Source organism: Argentina silus, assembly GCF_951799395.1.
Source record: "Argentina silus genome assembly, chromosome: 7".
In the NCBI taxonomy this organism is placed as follows: domain Eukaryota; kingdom Metazoa; phylum Chordata; class Actinopteri; order Argentiniformes; family Argentinidae; genus Argentina; species Argentina silus.
In genome coordinates, this window is record NC_139661.1 from 18,746,934 (window position 1) to 18,758,052 (window position 11,119).

The 11,119-nt window shown below is 45.6% G+C and overlaps 2 protein-coding genes across 2 annotated transcripts; one reads left to right on the forward strand and one right to left on the reverse strand.

Annotated features, from left to right (window-relative positions):
• The first annotated feature begins 170 nt into the window (after positions 1 to 170).
• hspb8 (heat shock protein b8) lies at positions 171 to 6,793 on the forward strand. The gene is made up of 3 exons (XM_083673785.1): positions 171 to 794; positions 2,934 to 2,997; positions 5,841 to 6,793. The coding sequence occupies exons 1-3, from the start codon at positions 398 to 400 to the stop codon at positions 6,010 to 6,012; spliced, it is 633 nt and encodes a 210-aa protein (XP_083529911.1). The 5' UTR covers positions 171 to 397; the 3' UTR covers positions 6,013 to 6,793.
• A 1,197-nt stretch (positions 6,794 to 7,990) lies between these two features.
• On the reverse strand, positions 7,991 to 10,148 carry LOC310807487 (uncharacterized protein; the record flags this gene model as incomplete). The annotated part of the gene is made up of 4 exons (XM_083673983.1): positions 7,991 to 8,614; positions 8,897 to 9,017; positions 9,285 to 9,348; positions 9,749 to 10,148. The coding sequence occupies 4 exons, from the start codon at positions 10,146 to 10,148 to the stop codon at positions 7,991 to 7,993; spliced, it is 1,209 nt and encodes a 402-aa protein (XP_083530109.1).
• Between the last annotated feature and the right edge of the window lie 971 nt (positions 10,149 to 11,119).

The window sequence follows — 11,119 nt, forward strand, 5'->3', positions numbered from 1 at the left end:
GACTAAACTTGGAAAAGGAGGGAGGGTCTTTCAGTCAGCTGTTGCGCCTCGATGCACCGCGCACTTTCTGGATAGTGTTGTGTAGACTCACCGCCTGGGGAACATGCTGGCCATATAAAACAGACTACCAGTCGGTAAGTTCACTTCATTTCGAGGATTTAAAGGGAAGGGGTCTCCACAAATCAATATCCTTGAGTTAACACAGATTATTATGATTCAATAACTGTAATGAACTCTGGGTGAAAAGAGATCAACTTTACACATTATCCGATTTGCAATAACTTTTTTTTCTTTCCCTTACGTTTTTGGAAGCCGTTGGAGTGTTATATCGGGTAGAGCTTGGACAGAATACTAAACTCAAAGCTTCTTCATCTGTGGTGCGTCGGGGCAGTTGGACATGGCAGAGGGAGACTTCTACACGTTGGGAAGTAGACAAAGGGCCCCGAGAGATCCATTCAGAGAGCAGTCGTCGCTCGCATCTCGGTTTATGGATGATGACTTTGGGATGCCACCTTTCCCCGATGACCTATCAATGGACTGGCCCGGATGGGCTCGGCCAACGACCCGACTCAGTTCGCGGCTAAGCGCGCCGTTCACGGGCTCCATGCGCACCGCTTTTCCTTCGCGCACATCGACGGGTGCGCCTCCAATGTACAGTTCGAGATACAGCGAGCCCTCCCGCAGCTCTCCTACGACGACCGGGGGCGAGCCCTGGAAAGTTTGTGTGAATGTCCACAGCTTTACACCAGAGGAACTTAACATCAAAACCAGGGATGGTTTTGTAGAAGTATCAGGTGAGAATAGGTGCTGACACCCTAACGCTAGATGGCAACTATAAACCCATAGGCCTATACCCCAACCCACCACTGCTTTTAGGATCAAAAGAACATATTTTATTTTAAGTTGTTTTTATTGTAAATATGATTCATGTGGTAGCCTAAATTGCTGAAAATAAAGTCGCCTACCACAACAGACAATAACCTTTCACACATGAGTGTGTGTGTCTCATAGCAGCTTCAAATAAGGATGTTATGATGACCTACAGTACATGGGACAGTGGGGCCCATATCTTGCGGACTGCCAGTCCCCCCAGCGTGGACACCTGTTCAAATTCTTTCAGAATCACTCACGCATATACGGGCTAGATTTAGATTCAAGGAAGGGAGGCCCTTGACAACAGTATCTGTCGACAGTGTGACGAGCAACACACCGCAGTCAACCCGTACAGAGAATGTTCTGGAAGAATTGTCCGCCCCGGTAGTAGAGTATTTACATACCTAGAGTAGCCTACGGTATTATGTCTACTGAGTTGATTTAATATTGTAGCTTATTTCAAGTCAAGTCAAGTCAAGTAATCTTGATTATCCATAAGAGTGAAATGTGTTTGGCTGAAACAGCATGCACTTCTGAAAACACAATAGACATTTAAGAGACAAACATTCAAACATACATGTCACACTCCCTGAAATATAATATGTTATAGGCTATAAACCGGTGTCTAGGGCTTTAGACTGCAGAATAGAAACTAGTAAATTACTGAAGAATGCTAGGGATACCCAGGATAGATGAGACAGAGAGAGACAGAGAGAGAGAGAGAGAGAGAGAGAGAGAGAGAGAGAGAGAGAGAGAGAGAGAGAGAGAGAGAGGGACAGAGAATAGTGGGCCTCACACTGTGCTTTTTTTAAACACATTGTTGGTATGCCAGTTGGGTCATTCAGTCACCGCCATGGAGGGTACTGTCTGCTTCAGTGACTTGACCCCATTCTAAATGTGTGCCTGCGGTCGTGTCACGAGCATGTACAAGCCAGGGTTGAACAGACACGCAACACCACCAGTCCGTGCTACACCACCAGTCCGTGCTACACCACCAGTCCGTGCTTTCACCATGTCATGAGTCAACCAAACTTTGCAGAAGAAACGTTGTTTTTGCCATCACCATGACTTTAAAGGCATAGTACTGTATCCACCAACACCCCTCTGTTCTTGTTGAGACTGCAGTAAAAAAAAACAAAAAAACTGCTTAATGCGCTGTATATTCGCAATTAGGAGACTAATGTTATCTGACAACTGTGGAGTGAGCGTGTTACAGAGGGAGTTTGGAATGTGACAGCTCCGCCATGAGGGACCGAGGGTGGGAGAGGCTGTGGTTGTTTGTATTCTCTCCAAAGCCCTAAGAGAGAGTTCCAGGCCAGTCCAGCACTTTCTGCAGGTGAAGACGTCACAGCGGGGGTATAGGGTTGCACATTGCTGGGCGGAGGGGAGTGGAATGGAGGGGAGGGGTGGCGGAGAGGGTGGGGCGGCTGCACTGACATTTAGCAGCTCTGAGCAGCTGCAAGAGACAAGCCATAAACAGGACTCAGAGATTGAGGCTTTTATTCAGGGGCGTTCCAGATCTCTCTTTCTCTCTCTATCCTTCCCCTTACAGATGATGAGTTTCTGTGTGTTCTTGGTCTTACAGTTCTTGGAAGATATGAGGTGTTGATGGATGTTTCATCATGTTAGTTTCCCAGAAGTATGACTCACCACTGCTACACGAGGATCCCTAGGCAATGTCATTAACACTCCATGTTTACTCTTAAAACCCATGACAGGTTCCATAACAGGGGCTGGGTACTGGTATGGATGCTATGGGGAATGTCTGTTTACTGTTTTTACCAAAATAAACATTTTTTTTTAGATTGTAGTAGCAATTATCAATAGCTTTCAATTCTGCCATGACGATTACACAGTGGCGTAACCATACTGTAGATATTACTTTTTTAAAAGCTTTAACAGGGCGCGCATGATGCAATGTTTGGGCTTATGTATGTGTCTGTCTATCTTCCTTGCTGACCTGCTAATGGCCAAAAAAGAAAGACTACACAATCTGACAATTTGTCACTCAATGAGGTCATTGAGTTCTGTTAATGGGATGTCATGCTTTTCTCTCACAGGGAAACATGAAGAAAAGCAAGAGGAAGGAGGCATAGTGACAAAGAACTTCACGAAGAAGATACAGTGAGTATTCATTCAGCCGCCTTACACAATAACAACCGATAAACAATCGCTCCCCCAGGATTGCTATTCTCTCACTGTCCCCACAGGTTATCAATCATTTCAATGAGCCCGTTGTCATACGGTGTGATCTCACTGAATGGCTGGTCTCTTGGTAACACAGCAAAAGTCAGGTTGTACAAGTTTCCATCCAACTCTGCCACCCTTAATTGGAGTGTGGGACTTCAAACAGCGGTGCTAATCACAAGTGCGGGCACACTGTCCTACTGGCGGGCACACTGTCCTACCGGCGCGTCACATCAATGTTGTTAATTTCCTGTTCACTAATTAGTAGGCAGCTGGCCTCCGCTAGCTGAACTCCTAATATCACAATCCCTATAATTGGAATCCCTCAGATCGTGTCCATGCTCCAGCTAAGCGAAACTCAAAGCAAGAGACAGATAGAATGGGGGTGTATAAATAACTGTCCTCGATACACAAATCCTCTGGCTTGTACGCTCGTTGAAGAAGAGACATTCCTTTGCTGGCTAATGTTATATGCATGAGAATGCGTTTAATCATTATAGAGACAAGAGAATTGCTCTTTCTTAGCTTATTAACTGATCATGGTCCTCCGCCGACATTGTAGGATCTAGCGTAGCGAGACAAGGGGGTTTATACTGTACCGATTATTGACTAGAGACGCGTCTCTGTCTGCACATGTTCGAGGGCAAAGGTACCACACCGAGGTTAATGAGGGGCCGTCATATACTGTCACGAAATGTCCCTCCCTGGAACGTCTGTTCCGTGCTGCTCTGAAGGTCTTCTTTGTTGTTTGGTTTGTTATTGACGCCTCGTGGTTGGGTGGCTGTCGTCACTTCCCCTCTGTGTCTGTCCCAGAGAGAGACATAATAATACAGGACTGTTTCAGATAGACTCACTCCTTCTGTCGCATACACACACTGTCTCTCCTGGTCTCTCTCTTCTCTCATTCTCTCTCTTGTTCTCTTTCTCTCGTCCTCTTTTTCTTGTTCTATTTATTTAATTCTCTTTCACTTCGTTCCCTCTCTCTCTCTCTCTCTCTCTTTCTCTCTTTCTCTCTTTCTCTCTCCCCAGTTTCAGTGCCTCTGGAAAAAAAGCATATTGGACAGTTTTTGGCAGCCATACAGAATCAATGTGAGAGATAAAAAGAACTGTTGCCAGAGGTAAACAAAATCCCGAGCTGGACAGATAAGGTTCTGCCAGTGTCCCGCGTAATAAGCCGGGTGAGGGACTTTTCCATGCTGCATTAGGCTTCTTGAAAAAAAAGTGATTTTGTGATTTGAAGTGAGGGCAATTTAAGCTGTGATCTATGGACTCCTCCTTCTCCACATGAGTGTGTGTGTGTGTGTGTGTGTGTGTGTGTGTGTGTGTGTGTGTGTGTGTGTGTGTGTGTGTGTGTGTGTGTGTGTGTGTGTGTGTGTGTGTTTGCTCGCTTTTTCCTTTTGCCACAACCTCTTCGGACATGCAATTCTCAGTAGGATGGGAAGACTGTCGAGGCTGTCGAGAGTGTACGTTAATTAAATGGAGGGTAGACTCCAGCTCTGAAATGGATGGGCCCTGCTGTTTATGTAAGCTCCCAGGGACACTTGGCAGCTTTTACGGAAACTCCAGCAGGGCTTTATTTGGCCATGGTGCTTGACAAAGACCAGAGTCAGTCTCTTCTCTCTCTCTCTCTCTCTCTCTCTCTCTCTCTCTCTCTCTCTCTCTCTCTCTCTCTCTCTCTCTCTCTCTCTCTCTCTCTTTCTTCCCTTGTCTCTCTTTCTTCTCTTGCTCTCTTGCCTTTTCATGTCAAAACAAGCTCAATAAAGCTCAAGGTCATGTTCACTTTTGTATCAAAAGTTAGAATTGTGAACCAATGAAAACACAAGGCCTTTATCCAAAGCCAAAACATGCTCCTGTCTGGGGTATGTGCCAAGGTCATCTTTAAGTCTCGGTTAGTTTATCTCATAAGGCAGCTCAATCATATCAGTTGGTTTTGCGTCATCCTGCAGGATGCTCCCAGAAATCGTAACGATAATAATAATAATATCTCCATTTCATTCCTGTCAACAACGAACTCATCTCTCCCCAGCAGCCTCTGTCTCTCTACACATTTATGAGGAAGCCAATTTATGCTAATCTGCTCATAAACATATCACATTTGCAGTACAAAAAGCGTGGAAGAAAAAGCACAGAGGGAAAAAAGTGTGTGACATGAAATTGGCTGTTGCCCGTCTGGCAGATGAGCTGATTAGAAAGTATGCAGATGGAAATTTCAGGTTTCCATCAGACAGCCATTCTTAATAATTGGAATAAGCCTTTATTTATCAATCCTGCACCTGGAGCGGGAGCGTCTTTTTTTCTCTCTTCTCTTTTTCCTTTTTTCTTTACTTTTTTTTGTACCTCACTGCGCACGATGTCAGCCAGAACGTTTTAATGAAAACCTGAGAAATGCATTTCAATTTATCTCTGGGGGTGCGAGATAGGATAGCGAGTTTGGAATGACTGATGGCCAGAAGAAATATGGAAATAGCGTGGGTTTTTTAACACTAATTGAATCTAGCCAAGCTCTCTCCTTGTGGATAGTGTAAAATCCTATTTTCATAACCGGAGGCCTTTAAAGGTATTGACGAGATGTCAATCAAATTCTGTGGCACGAGCAAAAACAATGTTTGCTGGCTCAGGTGTGTCAAGACTTTCATCTTCTCACTGTTCATTCTGTCTCCTCACTGGTTAACATCCAAAGGTAAAGATAAAAACAGGTGTGTACTAGACAGGTGTGTACTAGACAGGTGTATACTAGATTCATCCCTCACATCTGTTCTTCCTCTCTTTCTTTCGACCAGGATTCCGATAGATGTCGACCCCGTGACGGTGTTCGCCTCCTTGTCGCCTGAGGGGGTGCTCATCATCGAGGCACGGCAGAGCCCTCCCTATTACCTCTTCAGTAACGAATGCCCCCAGGGGGAGATGGAGCAGGCCGAGGCCCCCAAGCCCCAGGAACCCACCATGGTCTAGGATGGAGCCCAGGGAGGGAGTGCCATCCCTGGGGAGACGCAGGCTCAACCCCCGAACCCCCCCTCAGGACACTGCGGAGCGTCCGGCAGAGTGCAGGAAAGGGTTAACACAGGTTCGAAGCCTGTGGACCTCAGCTTGATGTTTTTACAGACTGTGGTACTGTTTTGATCATTATTGTCAAGGGTGTAGGTGAATCTCTTGGTAGCATGGCTGCTTAGTTCCCCTACCATTGCATTGAAATACAGAGTATTCAAAGATCTGATACTGTAGAACACGCCAGAACACTGAGGCCCATTCTGTCTGGATGATCCGTTAATGTCTTGATTTTCTACATACCGTATCTCCCCTTGAGTTTTCATAGTGCTTCATATACATAATGCAGTGTGTTTTATATGTAATTTATCATTTAAAATCGTATGATGTTTAATGTGTAAATAAAAGAAGCTTGTTGAAATTTGATATGCAAGTTATGAAGACTCAATTAAAGGGCTATATTCCCACCATTATAGTGTGCAACTGATACTGTAATACAGTCTGAGTACTGTAAATACCCACCAATATGTGCCAATCCATACACATACAGTACAAGTAACATTATCTTAGAGGTCTTACAAAATGTCCTGTTATTTTTTTTTTTATTTGCATTTGTCGATGACTGAGTGACAGTTATGTTTGGTGCCATGGGAATGATTTTCTTTTTGCCAGACTTCTCTGTCCTCCCCCCCTTCTCCCCCGTCTTGATGCCTTTGTATGATTTATGCAATAAAACCCCATCACATCTCCCCTACCAACCAACTCCCTGTGTGTTCACATCTGTGTCTATTGTTGGGAGCTGAGCCACTTATGGGCCGGGTTCCAGGACCCAGAGTGCCTGTTGTTGCACAACACCAGTAATTGGGTGACAGATTAGCAGAAGGCTTAATGCAACGGGGGGAGCTTGGCTCTGTGACATGTGTACATGCCTTCCCACATGGGTGAGGGGAAACAGGGGGCATACGCCGACTATAACAGCCATTATTTGACTTTTAAGGGGCAACAATTGGCATGTTGCTACAACATGTGCTGTGCATAATTGTGTAATTCGTTTAATTTCTGAGGAGGTATATCTAGGCTGGTCGTTCGTGTTATCATTCAGTCAAATCATCAGTCTCCCAGACGCTTTACGCAGCTGTGGAAATATGTGTGTCTCACATCAGTAGGTGTGAGACGAGATTGATCTTGCGTAGCCACTGAGGATGTGACCTACCTACAGTATGTCTGGTGTAAATGGGGTAGGTGTCTGTAGGGTCTGTAGGGTTGTCGGTGCAGACCTCATTTCAGAATGAAGCTTACTGTATGGAACTGTAGTGGTGAGGTGAGTTCTCCCCCTTAAAATGTAAAGCGCTTGGGGTGTCTTGAAAGGCACTATATCAATGCTATCAATTATTACTGTTATTGTACGTGTCCCTGGGCAAGTTACTCATGCTAAATAGTGTAATATTATGCACAGCTGTGCAAATGCATGATATGTAAAATGTAAGCTAATGTATTAATTCCCTGTATTCAAGCTGAAACACTTTACTGAGTAATCCTATGTTCATGTGTACCAGTGGAAGGTAAACAATAACTCTATAAATGTGATCATCCACCATCAAATGAAGGTCATTCTGAGGTGGGTGCCAATGTGATCACACGCACTGAATACCAAGGCAGATGGATGACACTGTCAATCACAACAAAAGGACAACATTTGCCTTTTCTGTATGCCATTGTTTTATTGGAGCTCCAAAGTACAGTAGCAAGGTTACAGTGCGAGTAGGCGGGTCACTTACACACACATACATAGAACAAAGGATGAGGGCGAACGCAAGCCGCAAGCTCTTGCTGGTAGCTGATCATGGTGAGTAAGTCTGCAGCATTGCGTTGTTGATGGATGTGTTCATCGGTAGTGAGTTCCTATTGAAATGATGGTCGTAGCTCTCTTTCTCTCCCTCTCTGTCTACTTGGTGTGCTCTTGTTGCTCCATGCCTGGGGCCTCTGGGACTTCCAGCTCCTGGCTATGTGCCTCCCCTGGTGCCTCAGCCTCCTTTGGTGGGCTCACGCCTGCCTCAGGCTCCTCTGGCTGGGGGAGCTCCTCTGCGGTCTCCCCTGAGCCCTCTGCTGGCTGGAGCTCTCCTCCCTCCTGGGCTAGGTCTGTGTGCTCCCCCTGGTCAGACGTGACTGTGTCTGGAGTAACGGGGCTATCTGGGGTCTCGTGGGGCTCGGAGGGTTCTGGCATTGAGGGCTCTGGCAGCTCCTCTGTCTCCCTACCCTCGTCATCTGCACCCCCAGTGGGACGAGTCTCGCCAGTCAGCTCAGCAGGGGTCTTGTCTTCTCCTCCTCTCCCCTCGTCACGCTCCGCGGTGCCTGCTGCAGAGCTGCCTGGGTGGGCCTCATCTCCAGGTGCCTCCAGAGGAGTCTCCCCACGCTCCAGTGCCTCTGTAGCAGGCTCGGTGGATGCAAACCCAGGGGCCTCTGGGAATCCTGAATCAGACATCTTTGGGCCTCGGCTCTCTGTGTCGGCTTCGGCTGTTTCCTCTGGCCCGTCTTCCTCTCCCTCCTCTCTTATGGTCTCTTTTTCCACCTATATAAATACGTACAGTTATATGACTTGATAAGCAATAAAGGGCAATACATGCTCAACAATAAGATGATTAGTTTATTCCAAGGTGATGTTAAAATGTCAGCTAAAGTGGTTAAGCCTTCAAAATCCATGTATTTGTGCTCTCAACTGTATTTTTTTTTAACATGACAATCTACATACTGTATCAGTATGGGTTTTGGGGGTTTGCCCTCTGATCTATATACCCTGATCACAGATCTATATACCCTGATCACGGGATCTATATATTCGTGGTGTCTTCACCTGAACAGGAATAATGATGTCAGTTGGGATGTAGGATTCAGGAAGTGGGGCTTCTACACACAGTATGCCATCCCCAGAGAGTGTGGATTGGATCTTCGTAGGATCAACCCCGATTGGGATCCTGTGACACAACACATTATGTTTACATTTACAATGTCATATTCATAAACTTTAGTTCAAGTTCTAAACTCTGATATTGTTGCGTCTCTGTGTTAGCTGAAGGCCTATATAGTATCAACATCATAAAAATGAAATGCATCATAAATCAAGTCTGCAATGTGTATTCTACACATCGACTGAATATGCTCCAAGTACAGTTTGAATTGTGTGTCTATTTCTCTCTGTTGATGAATATCAATAACAGTGTTAGTGAGTCTAGGAAACTTACTTGTATTTCCTCGTAAAACATCTAGCAATAAATCCATGCTCATCTGGTCTCTCCTCGTGTTTCCCTAGGGATGAAATATCAATTATATGTAGAATATGAACCCTCACAGTGGAGCTCGGCAACACTGACAAACCATTAAACACAGAAATTGATTGCTGCCATAGAGTTTCTCTCTTAATTTCCCTGAGCAGTTGTTATTCCAATAACTCATCATCCTCTTACCTTTAAACTTCCTTATTAAAGTAATAATGTTTACCTTTAATGTTTACCTTATTTGATTAACCCCTTTAAAAAAAAAAAGCTAGTCTACAAAGATCAGAGTTATTATTGTCTGATGCCACAAAGAATGTTGATAATATGATTTGACCTTAATCGAGTAACTCACTCACCGCTATTCAAATAAAAACAATAATCTGTTTATATTACTGCACTGTACAAATCTACAGAGGAAAGTTTCACCATACCTCCAACCTCTAGGAAGCCGCCCCGGGTCCTGAGAGTGATCTCAGAGGGGGAGAAATGTCCGACGTCCAGAATGACTCTCCACCTGTACTGCTCTGTCCTGACCTCTGACAGCTCGGCCTCCTCGGCTTTGCTCAGCTTGGGGCTGGGCTGCTGCATGAAGCCCGACACAGAAGGCATGAAGAGGGGAGGGTGCATGTACCCAGGCCAGCAGCTGGCAGCCAGCCTTTTGTGGATGATGTCCACCCAGCTGAGGTCCCCAGCCTCCAGGAAAGGTGGCAGGCCAAAGTCCTGATTGAAAAGCCGGCTGGGTTGGCTCCACCAGCTGCGGAGAGGGTACCAGGTGGAGTCCCGGGCGTACTGAGGGCGTGGTGGTGGCGCTGTCTTGGTCTGCTCGGTCATGATTTTTAACTAATATGTCTTTTGATAAGTTCCTTTTGGTCTCTCGGAATGTCCTGATCCAGAAAGTTCAGGAGCAATTAAAGATGCAGTGAATCGACTTTAATGAGAATGAGTCGCAAGAGGATTATTAATAAAGTAAAGGTTTGCAAGAAGCACTGTGCAGCGAAGAGACACAATCGCAGGGTCCCTTTATATACCCTCCCTGTCTGTTTTAGCACTTATTAAGCACTAACGGTTGTCCTATGAGAGGGGAATGTGGGCATGAGGTGATGGGTCTGGAGACGCGGCCGTTACCTCTCTGCAGCCCCTGCCTGGGAGAAGGAGGCATACTAATTAGTTGTATTTATAACTCGGCAAAGAAACGGCAAATAGCTGTCGGATGACTCCGGCTGCACTGGCGGAGCTGCTGTTGTCCACCGCTGACAGTCTCAGCAGTCTTCTCACATCCTGGTGATCTTTATTATCTCTATGGTTACAGGGACCTCAGCTCTGTGATGAAGGGAGTTCAAGTTGGTTTATTTCTTTATTTTATTTTCAGAGTTTGTTTCACTGCTCTAAGGGGGTGACAGTGTCAGGTTTGTTTGGAGCGTGAAACGTCTCCCCCAATGGTCTTTTGGGACAGAAATGTTCTGTGTCATCTGAAATGTTTGGGTGAAATGTGTGCTGACTTGGTGGTGGAGAGATGCTCTCGTTTTCAGTTCAGCAGTTTCAGAGGGTTATTAGTGTTTTCCGGTTTTTATCAAGTGTGACAGAGTTGTCAGTGTTTCATTTGTGAAGTTTCAGTGTCCTGACATCATGACATAGCCTCCATCGGAGCACAAAACTGATTGAACACTTGAACAGATGCTCCTGTCATCCAGTGTGACGCCTCGCCCTCAATCTCCGTTGGGAGGATCAAGAAATAGGCACTTAGAGGTTAAATTGGGATTTTGTTGCTAGTGGAAGTGTCCCAAAAATTGGTTGCTTTCTCC